At 47.5% G+C, this 15,434-nt stretch overlaps 7 protein-coding genes and 1 non-coding gene across 8 annotated transcripts in view; 5 read left to right on the forward strand and 3 right to left on the reverse strand.

Moving 5' to 3' along the window:
• Positions 1-646: 646 nt before the first annotated feature.
• Positions 647-1,417, forward strand: H257_11645 (hypothetical protein; the record flags this gene model as incomplete). Its single annotated transcript, XM_009838645.1, has 2 exons — positions 647-952; positions 1,346-1,417. The coding sequence occupies 2 exons, from the start codon at positions 647-649 to the stop codon at positions 1,415-1,417; spliced, it is 378 nt and encodes a 125-aa protein (XP_009836947.1).
• A 769-nt stretch (positions 1,418-2,186) lies between these two features.
• Positions 2,187-4,922, forward strand: H257_11646 (hypothetical protein; the record flags this gene model as incomplete). Its single annotated transcript, XM_009838646.1, has 6 exons — positions 2,187-2,475; positions 2,595-3,035; positions 3,734-3,807; positions 4,268-4,459; positions 4,501-4,559; positions 4,781-4,922. The coding sequence occupies 6 exons, from the start codon at positions 2,187-2,189 to the stop codon at positions 4,920-4,922; spliced, it is 1,197 nt and encodes a 398-aa protein (XP_009836948.1).
• Positions 4,923-6,896: 1,974 nt separating this feature from the next.
• Positions 6,897-7,787, reverse strand: H257_11647 (hypothetical protein; the record flags this gene model as incomplete). The annotated part of the gene is made up of 3 exons (XM_009838647.1): positions 6,897-7,367; positions 7,488-7,667; positions 7,731-7,787. The coding sequence occupies 3 exons, from the start codon at positions 7,785-7,787 to the stop codon at positions 6,897-6,899; spliced, it is 708 nt and encodes a 235-aa protein (XP_009836949.1).
• A 469-nt stretch (positions 7,788-8,256) lies between these two features.
• On the forward strand, positions 8,257-9,426 carry H257_11648 (hypothetical protein; the record flags this gene model as incomplete). Its single annotated transcript, XM_009838648.1, has 4 exons — positions 8,257-8,392; positions 8,438-8,630; positions 8,656-9,199; positions 9,421-9,426. 4 exons carry the CDS (start codon positions 8,257-8,259, stop codon positions 9,424-9,426), a joined length of 879 nt encoding a protein of 292 aa, XP_009836950.1.
• An 882-nt stretch (positions 9,427-10,308) lies between these two features.
• H257_11649 (hypothetical protein) lies at positions 10,309-10,713 on the forward strand (the record flags this gene model as incomplete). Its single annotated transcript, XM_009838649.1, has 1 exon — positions 10,309-10,713. The coding sequence occupies one exon, from the start codon at positions 10,309-10,311 to the stop codon at positions 10,711-10,713; it is 405 nt and encodes a 134-aa protein (XP_009836951.1).
• Positions 10,714-11,661: 948 nt separating this feature from the next.
• Positions 11,662-11,976, forward strand: H257_11650 (hypothetical protein; the record flags this gene model as incomplete). The annotated part of the gene is made up of 1 exon (XM_009838650.1): positions 11,662-11,976. The coding sequence occupies one exon, from the start codon at positions 11,662-11,664 to the stop codon at positions 11,974-11,976; it is 315 nt and encodes a 104-aa protein (XP_009836952.1).
• Positions 11,977-12,324: 348 nt separating this feature from the next.
• Positions 12,325-12,396, reverse strand: H257_11651. Its single transcript has one exon. It is a non-coding gene; the product is annotated as a tRNA-Arg (tRNA).
• Positions 12,397-14,977: 2,581 nt separating this feature from the next.
• The window catches only part of H257_11652 (hypothetical protein), a gene marked incomplete at both ends in the record, with an annotated part of 4,198 nt that continues 3,741 nt past the window's right edge, over positions 14,978-15,434 (reverse strand). The window contains one exon of the mRNA XM_009838651.1: positions 14,978-15,358. Within this exon, the coding sequence (XP_009836953.1) occupies positions 14,978-15,358 (381 nt within the window). The remainder of the gene's footprint in view (positions 15,359-15,434) is intronic.

The following is a 15,434-nucleotide window of genomic DNA, read 5'->3' on the forward strand; positions in this document are numbered from 1 at the left end:
TATTCAAAGCCTGCAGTACCAGAGGAGAACTCGTACAATCGAGGAACTCATTGGTGCTGTTGAATGTGCATTTTTTGAGATGCCTGTCAAAACTCTGGCGAAGACATTTGTTACGCTACAAAATGTTATGGACATCCATGGAGGTGCTCCGGGGCAATAACTATAAGCTTCCGCATCTCAAAAAGGATTGTACGATTGAAGACCTGTCGACTTTCAAAGTTCATTGTGCTGCGTCAACGTACAGTAGCGTTCATGCTCAATTGAATTCGCAAGTCTAAGTACCTTGAACCAAATATGTATTAAATTAAATTTCAATCGGTGTTTATGCGTTGTCGAGGTTCAATACAAAAGCCAAGTTACTTTTTGCCCTAGTGTATACTTTAATCATGTCAAAATACCGTAACGATCATTGTGGACCAGAGCAGTATATTATTTCGACAGCCGTTGCCGATGTGCACTCACATGGAGACGTACGAAGCCGCTCATGTCGTCTTTGATGATTACAGTAGCTCATTTCTGAGGCCACCCATCTGCTGATGAGGTCGTTCCACAAATTGTGTCTTCACCGGCGACACATTCCACCACATATGGAAATGTTGTCATAGTCAGCGCCCGCCGCTGAAGCTTGTGGACCTGATACTTGGCCATGGTGGAGTTCGACCCCAACGGGATGAACATGTACACAAGGTTCCGATGGTCGGTAAAGAGCGGAACCGTCAGGCCGAATCAGGAGGTATCACAATCGTTTGCAGAACTCAACCACCGCAAACGCCTCCTTCTCAACATTCGGCCATCGCTCGCTCGAACCTTGGAAAGCGCCACTGAGGAACGCCAACGGTTCATGTCGCTGGTCATTTGCCGGCATCGCGAGATCCTCGGAGGGGACTTCAGTTACAATTGCCCCCCAAAAACCCTCACTTGCATCGATGTAGTGGCACACCACCTTATCAGGGTCCGGTTGGGATAGAGGTACCACAAGGAGTAGCGTCGCTTTGAACCGCTCGAAACAGGTCAAATGATCCTCGGCCCATACGAATGAACTTAATGCCACCTTTGTCAACATGGACTTCTTGCGGGAGTCGGGCGCTTTAGCTGCGATATCCTTCAACCTCGTCAATGGGGCAACTAGCTAAGTGAAATTTCTCTCCCACACCAAATCGTCGGAGTCGTGTAAAATGAGCACTTGTTCGGATTGCAACTTCAAGGAGGGGTAGCAGATCCCCAGTACTTGTCGGAGCAACTGCAAAAGCTCCATGGTCACACCGGCGTATCCCAGCAAGTCGTCAAGCCATTTGAGGACACAATGCATAAGCCGAATAGTTCGTCGACCACACCTTGACTATAGGCCACTGCGTCAGCCTGCCCCATCAACAGCCGGGCTGGCGTAATGACATCAACTGGCCTCATGAAGGAGTAATACTCATGGGAATCGGGGTGTAAAGGCAGTTGACAGTAGCCCTTCATCCAATCCAGCGTAAAGTAGTCGCGCGAGTGCTTCAGCATGCCCATTGCGACGTCGAGGTTAGGCATCGTCCAAGGCATCAGCTCGGTGCACGCATTGTGGCCTCGATCGAGTCAATCGTCATCCGCAGGTTGCCCGGGTTTTTCTTCGGGACAATCCTCGGGACAGCCCGCCAACGTGACCAAGAGTTCTGACACACTAAGCCCGCCTCATCCAACTCCCGCACATGGTTCACGAGAAACACCATGTGGGTCGGAGGGTAACGTCTGAGCCCTGACTTCCCGGTACAGCCCCAGGCTTGAGGTGCACCTTCAAAGGCTTCACTCGGACTGGAGGATCTCGCCCAAACCTCAGTCGGAAAATATCTTTAAACTTCAACGGCGGAGTCCTCCCAGATGCTGCCTCTGCCACCTTGGCCATCAGTCCAAGGTGTCCCCTCAAAGACACTTTATGGCGTTCACCGGCCTGAACGCCACTTTTTCTACACCAACCAAACAACGGTTGGTTGCGCGTAGCTTAGTGACAGCGTAGGAGATTTAACGCTATCAATTCATTCTTCATTCAACTATCACCTGTGCCTTCCTCTGCGCACGCTCATACTTGGTAGCACTCCACGTTCATCCAGTAGACCACCACCATGTCCTCCACCCACACAGCAGCGCATCAGGCGGTCCTCGCTTTTTTTGCGTCGCGGCTTTGGCGTACAGCGCTACTCCTCGGCAGGATGTCCCCCGAAGTTCAAGCACGCCTTGTAGAAGGCATCGGTAGCACGATTAAACTCTCTGTCGCTGAGTCTACGGTAGCATCCACCACTGCCCACGCGACGCTGGAAGAACAAATGGCCCAAATGACTTCGTATGGGCGCAACCTCGAAGACTACCCCCTCGTTGCCCGTGAGACAATGGCGACCTTGGAAGAGCAGGCTTCCGCCATGTTGACTCATGACCGCACCCTCCAGTGGATTCCCTCTGACTCGCCCAAGATAAGAATGCGCACCTGGCGCGCGCTTAAGAGTCATCGGACCACTCATCGGCTTCTCGTCTGAAGCCGATCAAAGCGGAAGTCGACAAGTTCGGTGGTGCGGAGTCAGACAAACTACTCCGCTGGCTTTTGTAAGTCAAAACCGCTGCAGACGCCCAGCGCATCTCAGACCAAGCCACATGCGTGGCATTTGCGATATCGCACCTGAAAGAACGCGCGGAAGATTGGGTGATCTCCAAACGCTTGATGGATCCCCTATGCTTTCCGTCCTTCGCGACTTTCGAGGTCGAACTCAAGGCGATGTTGTTACCACTCAACAGCGATTTCCGCTATCGCTCGCAATATTTGGCGTGCAAGCAAGGAAAACGTTTCCTCCAGGAATTCATCCATGACCTTCGCTTCTTGGCAGCGATTGTTATCGATGAAGAATCCCTCCCCGAGCCCTTGCGCGTGGCCATAGTCATGGTCGATCTCAACCAAGGCCCCGCGAGCACACAGTTGTTCCGCGCCTACCCGCGGACCTTCGAAGAAGCCGTCCGCATCGCGCTTTCAGAGTCGTTCTCCTTCGCGCATGCGCGCGCGGATCTCTCGGGTACGGATATTGCAGTACACGAAGTACATACAATACAACATGGGTACACGAAATAGGTATAATACAACAAGGGTTCACGAAGTACATTGGGGGGCTTCCAAAAATACTCCCAGATAGCATCTCAGACCAAACATTATTCAGATATAAGAGCGCTCTCAGACTAATCTGAGAAGGCATCTAAGATGGAGCTCCCATGTGAGCTCTCCAAAATTACCTCAAGCAGATTAGCCAATTTTATTCAGTAAAATGGTTTCAAGCTTCCTGTTTCTTTGCGCTTACGAGGACAACTACCGACGCACGGTGCTGCCTTGCATGCTTCTGCTTCGCATACGACCATTCCTCCGCGAGCGTAACGATTTCGCTGTGTAACATTGAACTGGATAGCCCATGGTACAATATGTACCACAGCCGCAACGTGCCATCGTTTATCGCAGCTGTGTGAATTCCACCAGCCACCTTCGACGATCTCTTTGCTCCATTCGACAAATACTACTTGGTACAATCTGGTGAGGGTCGGCTAGGATGACCGACTCGAATACAACATAAGCATTGCGTGCTCGCACTTGTCCTACACTACTACACCCACGCGACAGAATCGAAAACGTTGTGCGAGTTGTTTGCCGTGCCACCATCAACTTTGTCGAGGGTTTTGTCAAATGGCGAATTGGCCCTGTCATTGGCTCTGAAGGACATCGCAGGCGCAGGTACACGCTGGCCGTCGTTTCAGCAGCAGAATGTATGGGCTCAAGCCACTGAACAACGCGAGCCACTGGTTCAAGTTTTTTTTGCTTTTGTGGATGGCAAAAACATACGTGTTCAAGAGCCATCGTCAGCAGATTTAAAAAATGTGCTGCACATGGTATGAAATATATTCTCTATAATTCTTAACGCATAAATGGTACCATATTTTTTCTTTATTTAGAACGTTTTGTTCCAGCTTTTACGAAATCAATTTCATTGGCTAGAATTATCCGTATTCCATATATTGATCCAGCTTTTCGCTTGGTCAAAAGCTTAGATTCATCATCCCAGCTTCGTACCAGTAATTCCAACTTTTGCAATCTGGTTTGCAATTCACGGCAGCCATGTCTGACGATGAAGACACTGCAGTGCCGGAAGCGCAGGCAGGTTGCTATGTTATCTACCTATACTACAGCACACTCAATGAAAAGTTAGATCTGCCGACACCGAACGCGAAGCCGATCAAGCGCAAGGGCAAGTCGCCGTCATAGGCCGTCAAACGATCCGTGCGGTGGGACGACGAAAGTGTGGCGGAACTCTTTCGCCTGCGCTACAAGTCGCATTTAACGACAAGGTTCGACTCGAAGAACAACGCGGTAAAGAAGATCGTGTACGTGATGCTGGCGTCGGAGATCAGCGTGGCGATGGAATGGGACTTGTCTGCGGCGCAGGTCCAAGACAAGGTAAGAAATCATACATTTATCGTTTAACTCACATGTATTAGTTCGGCAAGTTGAAGACATCGTGGTTGTTGACGAAGCCCTCGAACCCAAGCGAAACAAGGTACGCTCCTTTGGCACCATTGCCTCCCATTACGACGTAATGATGGAGTACTGGAGCTCAAAAAAAGGATTTCAGCGTGAATCACTGATGCCATATTCGACGACGGCAACAATTCCTCGGACGGTAGAAATATTGTTCTAATATATGTGATATGAATTCGAAACTTTGTTGACTTGTGAAAGTATTTGTTGCATAGATATCATATTAAAGCGCGAGCACAGTTCGGACACGGACTACGACAGCGACAAGCCACCGGGGCGTCGGAAGAAGCGCGCAAAAGTCTCGAAAGCGAGCACTCATGGCGAGGCGTTGGAAGTTGGGTTCTTAGCTATAAAGGAAGGTTTGATGCACATGGGAACATAACCTTCAGATGCGGCACCAATCCTGCCGCCCCAGCCTGCCCCTGGTACTACACTAGATGATGTATTGCGTGCAATTCAGGGACAATCCGACACCATGGCAATCTATAATTGAACTATTTTTGCACTTTTGTCAACACTCCACCTTCCTCATCCGCAAGTATGGGGTCAACAGCCAAGGGAGTAACGTGTATCCAGAATTACCAATTAGGAAACATCCAGTAGGCAAAACACGTCGAATACTCTGGCCAACTAATGATACTTTCCAAATATATTTATCGGAAAATGAACCGGGCCGAATATCCACAGACATAAACACCATTCTACAATTGCTTGTACGTTTAGTGACGGATCACCATTTCGATTGTAAAAACCGTCGTACTCTTTTGGTCGCTGAATATCAATCAGGGTGCCATCAACAGCTCCAACAACACCCGGTAACTTTTGCGACATATAGAAGCCTCGCTCAATACGATACCATGCACGAGAGTCAGTGGGGAAATGAATCCACTTGTTAGCATTTATGGACACCACCCGAACAAATGACGAAACAACACTAATACACCAAGACTTAGCCATGCCAAATGCAGCCGAGGTTTCACGGTAACCACCCTCGTAACCTAATAATATAGAGATACAGCAACCTTCTTTTCAAACGAGCGCACCGAACTACGCCTAGAGTATTTTGGCATGCGTTGGCGAAGTCACACAACTACCTTACAGAACGCTTGCTGATCACAGCGAAGGTTGTCACAAAACGATTGATTGTATCGAGGGTCACCAAGCATTTCATCAAAGTTCACATTCGTAATCGTCAGTATGTTGTACTTCCTCTGTTCCAAAATTGATGTCCGACTCAGAAAGTTGGCGTACTCCTCCCATCATTTAAATTTGGAATCCTGCAAATATCTATATTGTGTGCTTTTGTCTGCTAGCTCTTCACCAAAGCCTTTTGCCAGTCGTGGCATGAAACTACCGACGCCGTCCGTAAGAAGCTCCTCGCTTGTCAGGTCACGACAAGCGAGCAGCCCATTGTGGAATGAATGTATTTGGGAAGGTGACAGCAGCATTTCAAACTTACCTTATGTTATTATACAGGGACATGTACACCCTCCCCAAACTCGGACAACAATTTTGGAACGGAGGAAGTACTTACTAGCCGTCGAGCTAGTGCTCGTAGCCACCGAAATGCACACGGCGCAGACAACAGCAGCAACATCACCTTTCAATCGATCCATTGCACTCGCAACCATTCAAAAGCTGGAATGGTTGGCAGACCAGGTTTGAGGGCACAATCCGAATAAACTTTATCCGTAAAAGCTGGAATGCCCAAAAGCTGGAACAAAACGTTCACATACCAGGCTCTTACATGTTTGCTCGGGATATTTTGGTAAGTACTCCTGTCAAGTTAATATGTTGTTTCACAGAGTGGCTTTATTCGGTTTTCGTGACGGGGTGTACTCTGCTACGGCGTCGACGGCACATTGATCTGGGGTAGGCATACTTGCCGAGGATCATGGTATAATAGTGAGATGAGTCGCGGGTTACAAGACCTCCTTGCTGACAGTCGATTTTGAATGGGCAGTGTACCGGTCGAATTGTTTACCGATCAAACAAGGAGATCTCGAAAGAGTATCCCCCGACTGTCGTCTTGGACTACAAGCCATGAGCGACGCAATAACCTCGCTACGACAAGTCGTTGGTGGGAAATGGGTGCTGCTGTGAAAATGTACCGTCAACTGGATCTAAAGTTGCCCTACAATCCTGACTTACGTGAGCGACGTTTACGGAACATATTTCGCTAGTACAATTTTAGAATAAGGCGCGCAGAAATTAGTCAAATAAAACATGTGTTTGGAGTTTGAATTAAGTGGACTCGTAATGGTATTTGATCTTGATGGAGTTTGTATAAAATGCATTACATCAATTCTCATAAAGTAATTTGATCTACTACTTTTTGGAGCATCTCCGAGCAATTTCATCGTGATTGCCATCTGTAATTGTTCTTGGCGAGCGCGGTACTCGTTTTCATCGCTCCATCTGCGCTCTTCACGCTCATCGCGCAGGAACTGTTGCTGATATTCTCGCTCTTCGCGGACGATGTGTTGTTGCCCCTTACGTTCTTCGCACTCGTCTTGGCGCTTTTCTTTGCGTCTTCCATAAGACAGAACATCGACATCATGTCGTTGCTCGCTGATTGTTGCTTGCCGGCCTGGTCAAAAAATGCATCCAAACTTTGGCGACGTTTCGCCACCGCAGACAATGACGAAGCTGATGGCGTTCCTTCCGACGCCTTTCTAAGCTGTTTCCCATCATGGTGCAGACTGTCTTGAGACCACCCTGAACGGTTCGGCTTTTCTTGTAAAGACGTCTTTTGTGGCTTTCGAGGAAGAAGCGATTGGCTTGTGTCAATTTCTTCCTTGAAAATGATGTTGTCGGTGACGTCAATCTGACTGTCACCGTTGTCGCGTTATATCCGACGTAACGTCGACAGTTGGGAGGTGGTCGACGTCTTGGTGGAAGAATTTTTCGAGATCATCCGCATTCATCTCGCTTTGTTGTCCAAGACCTCGACCGCCGCACGACTGTCGATGTCATGCTGAATGCGCTTGGCTCGGACGACGAGTGGTGGACAGTTGGGGTCACCAGTTGGTTTCTTCACCGACTTGAGGAACGTGAACTTCCGTTTGCAAGCCTCCCAGTCCCGTGCAAATGCCACGTCGTTGTGCGCGTTGAACTGCTGGGTGACCTTGGCCCAACCATTTTAATCGATTGGGACGAGATCCTGAATGCAGTCTAGCAGGATTTCGACATCTTTGTCGTTCCAGTTTGGCGCTGATCGCTTCAAAGCAGCTAGTGGTGGCCGCATTAGTTGCCATATTTGTTTTTCGAAACTGACGTCTGAGATCTAAGGTTCTTGCATGTGCGAAGACGATATATGGTCTTCGCACATCTGAGGTCGACTTAGATTGGTCAAAATTGAAAGTCTGATATTTTCTCACATTTGGCCTCTGAATCAAAAACATAATTACTGTTCATATTAACCGATATACGGGATATAATCCACACTATGATCAAATACAGAGATGAAACTAGAAAACACAATCTTTGGTAATAAGATCGATAATGCTCGAATAGATCGAGAAAAACAGGAATTGACATATAGTTTGATCAGATACTTTAACCACCACACACTCCAAAATGCGTACAGTTTCACCTCCATCCCTGAGCGTTTCCAAGTCCAATCTGCCTTGGATCGCCTTTTCCTTGAAGAGAGCCTACATGACTTCGGACCAGAGCTTGCCGAAGTTGACGAAAGCCACGATTACGTCAATGAGATGACCGACAAAGCAGTCAAGGAGAGCGGTCCTGAGGGTTTTCGCGTGCTCACCAATTTCACGCCAGACGAGTTTGAATCGGTCTGGTCTATCGTCGAGTCAACGTTGACTTGTCGACAGAATGATGGGCGCGAGCGTAAGTCAAAGACAACACCAAAAGACGCTATATTCGTTACGTTAGTCGTTCTCAAGCACTACCAAACATGGGATAAGCATGCCCTCGATTTCGGTATGAAGGCACCGACGTTGGAGAAGATGGTCATGCGGGTTATCTACACTGTCCAGCCTATTCTGTGTGACCACTTTGTGACGATGCCGACAATGACGGACCTGCGTGGGAAGGACGCCGTGTTCCGTAACTACCCCTACACCAAGTATGCGACCGATGCGATGTTCCAGCCTGCCAATCGTCCAACGGGTCGCCTCGGAGAAGGAAAAGCTCTATTTCAGCGGTAAGCACAAATTCTACGGGGTTAAGATCGAGGCGTCAGTCTCACCCGAAGGGTTCCTTGTGGACATGAGCGCACACGAACCTGGCTCTGTGTCTGACATCACCATGTTTGGCGACCGCCATGACGTGCATCTGTCGGCCCTACGCAAGTTGGAGAATGAGACAAAAATCAACGACAACGGCGGGCTCTTTCAAGACATTCCTGACTCGCGGGCGGTACTCGTGGACAAGGGATACGTTGGGTTGACAGGGTCGACGCGAGCCATTCACCCCAAGAAGAGACCAGTGAACGGTGTTCTTGATCGGGCCGACCTCGAGCGCAACACCAACGTATCGTCGGACCGGGTCATTGTCGAGAACTTCTTCGGCCGTGTGTGTCTCCTGTGGAAAGTCTCGTATTCAACCTTTGTGTGGGGGACCAAGTGCTACGATGTAATCCAACGTCTCACCTTTGCGCTGACAAACTTCCACTTGGCCCTGATGCCACTCCGCGTAGGCCAAGAGATTAAATCAGCGTATATTATACTTGGTTTTTGTATACTTCAAGTATAAATTGAAATTGGTTTATAATATTAATCATGGATGCAACTGACGAGTTACGAGTTATTCGAATTTGATCAGTACGTCCGTCATTTCGGAAATATGAATGTCATTCGTGAATTCTCAATTACTTCCTCCGATTGGAAATGATTTATTGGTTTCACTTTGTTTAGCTTTGAACACTTGTATCTCAGTCAAAATAGATTATTGCCTTGACAATAGGGAGATTTCGGAGATGACTTCTCCTTTTCTTTTTCCGTAAAAATTGAAAGCAAAGTAAAATCGAGGCATTTTATATCGACGATTTCGGTGATAACAATTTTTCCCTATCCGTAGACTAGATGGAGCCAAAATCGTTGACTTCGTGGATGATCGGCGAGGTCATTTTGAAGTCGTCCCATGGGTCATTCGCCGTTGAAGCGTTGAGGCTAGTAGGGATGACAGAGGCATACGAAGTATTGAATACATTGAAACTCATATTGTGTTAGTTTAGTTGTTCTACTATCTGTACGACGTTCGGAAAGGTATAGCTACGAAGGCAAGGAGTGGCTTGCACCTAAAGTAGCACGCCTCAACAAAGCGCCAGCTGAAGATGAGTGCTTCTATACTAGTACTTATCTGGTGCTTTTAAGATATCGTTGATAGCCGCTGGTACAACTCCGGTCGGATGTACTGCTAGGCGCGGCTGACTAAGCTGCGCGTCGGGCGCCGCCTAAGTTGCTTTTCGTAGTTCCTACAAGTGTATACATGTGATGATTCTACGTCACTATGCATAAAGATAGAGGTTATCATTACAGTCGGCGACGGAATTTAAGGGGCACCGAAGTATTCGCATTACACACAAATATTCCGCCAATGAGATCTCAATTCACGAATATCGCTACACAATTGGTGGAAAATTATTTAAGGCGGGAAAACATTTTATATTCGCGGGGGATGACAGAGATGAATGTGACCGGTGTCATTTTTAAATGGAGACTGCAGCAAGCAAGAAGATTAGCCCCCAACAAATGCCAAGAAGGCGATATAGTCACGCTAAAAAACGTGAAATGATCGTAAAGATGCAAGAAGCATCCACACGGGACGTATCAGCAGACACAGGCATCCCAAAGAGCAACCTTGCGCGATGGAAAAAGCAAAGCAGTGAGATTCTCCACTTTGAGGGTACAATGAAACGCTTCCACCTCCATGGCGCCGGCCGTCCGGTCTTGATACCAAACGCTGACGGACTGGAAGCATTCATGCACAAGCGACGTGACGCGGAGCTGGCCCTGACGTGCACGCACCTGGTAAATTACCTCAAGCGGAACCACAAGCCTTGGCTGGAGCAGTACCTATCGGACCACCGGAGCGGTTACAAATCCCTGCTGAAGCTTCTCCAGCAGTTCTGTGCGCGCCATGGATTCACACGCCAGAAGCCTGCCAAGTCCAAGCAGACACAAGAACAGCTGGAGAAGGTTCGGTAGGAATTTGCTCAAGACTTTAACGTTGCGTTCAGTGGCTTTTCCCCAAGCGTCATCATCAACGTGGATGAGACGGGCATGACGTACGACATGCCACGTCACGCTATTTGGTCCGTCAAAGGTGGCTCCTCATAGATTTCAAGTGGCGAGAAGCATTCCTACCGGACGACGGCCGTCCTCCCGTGTGTGCAAATGGCGAAAAGCTTCCCATCCTTTTCATTTTGCGCTGGAGCCCGGTGGCCGCATTGAAACTGGCGAGTTTGAGACCTATCCGATTGGTCACTACTATGCTGTTCAAGAGAGCGCCTGGATAGATGCCAGGGTCTGGGCATTTTACCTTCGGAACCTACTGAGACCCCGGCTCGATGAGCCCTCGGTTTTGCTTTTGGACAACTTCGATTCTCATGTGAGCAAGGAAGGAATAAAGATCGCAAGCGAGGAGTGTGGGTGTGTCGTGGCTCCAATCTCTCCGAACGCAACAAGTGTGGTCCAGCCATTAGACGTTGGAATTACAGGCGGCGACGGAATTTAAGGGACACCGAAGATTTCTTGTTACTCACGAAATATTTGCCAATCAAATTCAAATTTATGACCATAGCGACTGGACAAAAATACCTCTACGCGGGAAAACATTTAAAATACGCGCGCTCTGCGCATTCGGCACATGTCCACTCATTTCACAATGCGAGGGGTACCTCGCAACAAGATAAGTCCACAGAAGAAGCCTCGACGACGATACTCTCAAGCGACCAAACGTGAGATGCTCGTGAAGATGCAGGATGCATCAACACGAGACCTGGATGCCAACACTGGCATCCCCAGGAGCAACCTATCGCGCTGGAAGCGGCAGGCCCAATCCCTCGTCAACTTTGAAGGCAACAAGAAGCGATTCCACCTCGACGGCGCTGGACGGCCCACAGGGCTTCCTTGCAGCGATGCCCTGGAGGAATCATGATCAAGGTCCGCGATGCCGAACGAGCCGTGACATGCAGGCATCTCGTCAACTACCTCAAGCGCAACCACAAGGATTGGCTCGACGAATACCTCGCTGTCAAGCCGTATGGCTACAAGTCGCTCCTTAAGCTGCTTCAACGCTTCTGCGCTCGTCATGGCTTTTCCCGCCAGAAACCCGCCAAGGCGAAACGAAACCAAGCTGAACTGTACTTGACCCGCTCAACCTTTGCACGGGAATTTCACAAGGCTTTCGATGGGTTCAGTCCGGACGTCATCATCAACGTCGACGAGACTGCTATGACCCTCACGTGAGCAAGCAAGGGCAACGGATTGCAACCGAGGAATGTGGTTGTGTTGTCGCTCCCATCCCACCGAATGCGACAAGTGCTGTTCAACCCCTTGACGTTGGGGTTATGGCTTCTTTCAAGCGCCACCTGCGGAACTTGTGGCTGGAGGAAGAGTTGATTGAAGGCACTGATAGTGATGTAGACCTTATGACAGTACCGGCCCAACAAAAGCGCCTATTTATGATTCATCGTGCCATAAAGGCATGGGCGCGTATTACGCCGGATGAAATTCGTCGTAGCTTTACTAAGGCTATTCCTCAATAATGTAACTTTTGGAAGGGTATGGACAATACCTAATTTTCTGGAAAAGGTTCGACGCGCCCGGGACTAGAACCCGGGGCTCACTCAAGACACACAACGTGTTTAACCACTGCGCTAACGCGTCAAACGCTTATCTTTAACCTCGCTGAATCAATCCAATCAATATAAAATACTTGAGTGTTTTGAAATTGTGCTAAGTGCTGTGTCGCTGTTTGATTGGCCACAATATCCATCGAACTTCGAAGTACTTCAGCCAATCATTTTCCGATATGCTGGAAATTCGAAGTACCAAGTGTCGCTTAAATTCCGTCGCCGCCTGTATGGCACCGTTTAAGCGGCACCTGCGGAACTTATCGTTGGAGGAAGACCTCATTGAGGGTGGTGATAGTGAGGAAGATGTAGATTTGATGTGTGTCCCTGCCCAGCAGAAGCGGCTTGTCATGATTCATCGCGCAATTAAGGCGTGGGCGTTGATCACGCCGGAGGAAATTAGGCGGAACTTCTCAAAGGCAATTCCACAATAAATACATGTCTTTTACAATTTTCAATAAAAAAAGTTCGACGCGCCCGGGGCTCACTCAAGACACAGAACGTGTTTTACCACTGCGCTATCGCGTCAAACGCTTATCCTTGTTAGAGGCGCATCGTACCAATCAATTTAAAATACCTCGATCTTTGAAACTGCAGAAAATCCAGAGTCTCGAATATGGTTGGCCACTATATTGAACGAATTTCGAAGCTTCTCAGCCAACCATACCGTGTGTTTCCGAATAATCGAAGTAGTAAGTGCCCCTTAAATTCCGTCGCCGACTGTAACTTGTTCGCTCCCACACCACCTCTGATCGACCTCCACTTCATCATGTGGGTCATCCTTCACGCTTCCACCTCCACGCTCCATTCGAAGTGCCAACAACAGAAAAGCGTTGCACCAAGTCAACAGATCTGGCGAATTACAAGTCAACAGATCAGGATTCGAATCCCCAAAATGGACCCATTTCAGGGATTCTGGTACTAAGTTCTGGAGTTTTCCTCAACCTTATAAAGCTTCAGAGGTTATTTTAAGGATAAAGATAAATACTCATCTCCGAAATCTCCCTAATAGGTATACTTCCATATAGAGAATTTCAAAAGATATCCGATTTTAATGCACAGAGTGTCCTACTCCGGAGTAATTAGAGTATTTTAAAAGTTATGGTCAAAATCAATCAGGAATGATGATCAATTTTCACTGTGCTTCAGTATATTTCTGTACACCTATATCTGATTTCACCTGAATTATCTAGTTATAGAGGTTTAGATGGCGAAATATGACAATACCTGCGTAATATAATAATAATTGTACCTAACCGGTAAACCTATCATTCCTTTCCGATCGGAGGTGGTATTAATACATGAACTATCCGTCAAGAGACGATATTGAGCATACATACTTATTCAATCGCTGAGTCCAAACGAATTAATAACTGTAACTGCCTCAATTCATAAAAATATACGTAAATGGGGGACTTCCAAAACCTACACAAATGAATTTGTGTGGACCTTGACATAAAAAAAAAATCAAATAAAAATATGTGTTGACCTCTCGCAATTTGTTGAGGCTGTTTTTTGGTCTCAACAAATCGTGGTGTTTGTGTTGCACATCGCACAAAATTACTTTGATTATTTATACAAATATTAGGAGGTAAGCCAACGATTGGACTTCACGTTCCCACCAATAATATTCGTGGACATCGCGTTACAACTTCCAACGAGTCATGTCGAAAGCAAGCAAAGGGCGCGGTAAAAGTTGGTGTGCAGCGTCGGTTGATCTCTTGCTCGACCACGTCCAAGAGATATTAAACGGCTGGGCTAAGGTTGAGCTCGAATACAGCAATGCTGGTAGCGCATACCCACAACGCGATGGTGAGTCTCTTAAGCGCAAGTACCAGCAGCTTCGCAACAATCCTAAACCAACCGGGAACCCCGAGTGTCCGTCTGATGTTCGACGGGCCAAACAAATTGCGCGTGATATTGATACCAAGGCAGCGTCCTCCAACTTGGAGATGAGTGCGAGGAGGACGACGACGAAGCACCATGCACGCCGACACCATTTACCCCAACAAAGGGTATGTGGCATTTGAAACTGTGAATTCACGTATATTATGTAGATGATGAGAACTCTGACGAATTTGGGAAGCTGATGCCGAGCGTCGGGACAGAGATGAGCGCCGCGAGCAGTTTCAACTTATGTTGATGTCAAAGCTCTTCGACAAGAATTAAAGCAATCTGCATATATATATTGTTTTAGACATCAGTAGATACAAGTTGTTTTGTATATATGGTTTTTGAAGGGAGCCTGTCGCCTGAATTAGTCAAAACCCATCCTACTTTTATGTATTTAGGGTAGTTTAAGTTTGAATCAGGCTATTCAGCCGTCGTTTCATATATTTTTGCAGAAACACATAAAAATACTGATTAACGTATGAGTTCTTCAAATTCATGTGTGGCAACCCCCTACGACTTTTCAATTTAGGTTCAACTAGGCTTAAATTTGGGAAGTTGCAAGATGTTAAATATACTTCCTCTGTTCGCAAATACTGTTGACACTAGTTTGAACAAAATAATTACATGTAAATTTGTATGCAATATTTTATTTGAAAAGGCAAAAACGTGTAATTTTATTCAAAACGTGAATATACGACCAAACCCTGCAGGATGTGATTCAACTAGCACTTGAGGTTCCCGACCATTTCACAAATCTCGTCAAGGTTAGAAGGGGCCATTGACAACGAGGAATCAAATGAATCAACCAATGACTCAATCCGGTCCTCATAATCAAATCTTCTTTGCATTGCATCGATGGCGGCGCACACATCAGCATGGCAGCTGGGTTGCATGATAACTCCGGATGTCTTGCGAGTCTTGTCCTTGCTGGCATGGGGCAAGGCGTACACATTGTCGCCATTCGCCTTGAACGCTTCCTCCATGACATTTTGCAGCGTCATGAAGGTCTTGTCGAGAATCTTCCAGTCCATTTCGACGTATGCTTCGTGGACGGCCGCGACAAGGTCTTCAATGCATCTTGACATCTTCTGGTGCTGCAGCGACTGTATGGCGTTAAAAAAACCCAGGTCTAAGACGTTGAAATCGGGACTCATCGGTGGCTGGGAGTCCAAACGAATG

The sequence above is a fragment of the Aphanomyces astaci genome (genome assembly GCF_000520075.1).
Source record: "Aphanomyces astaci strain APO3 unplaced genomic scaffold supercont1.35, whole genome shotgun sequence".
In the NCBI taxonomy this organism is placed as follows: domain Eukaryota; phylum Oomycota; class Saprolegniomycetes; order Saprolegniales; family Verrucalvaceae; genus Aphanomyces; species Aphanomyces astaci.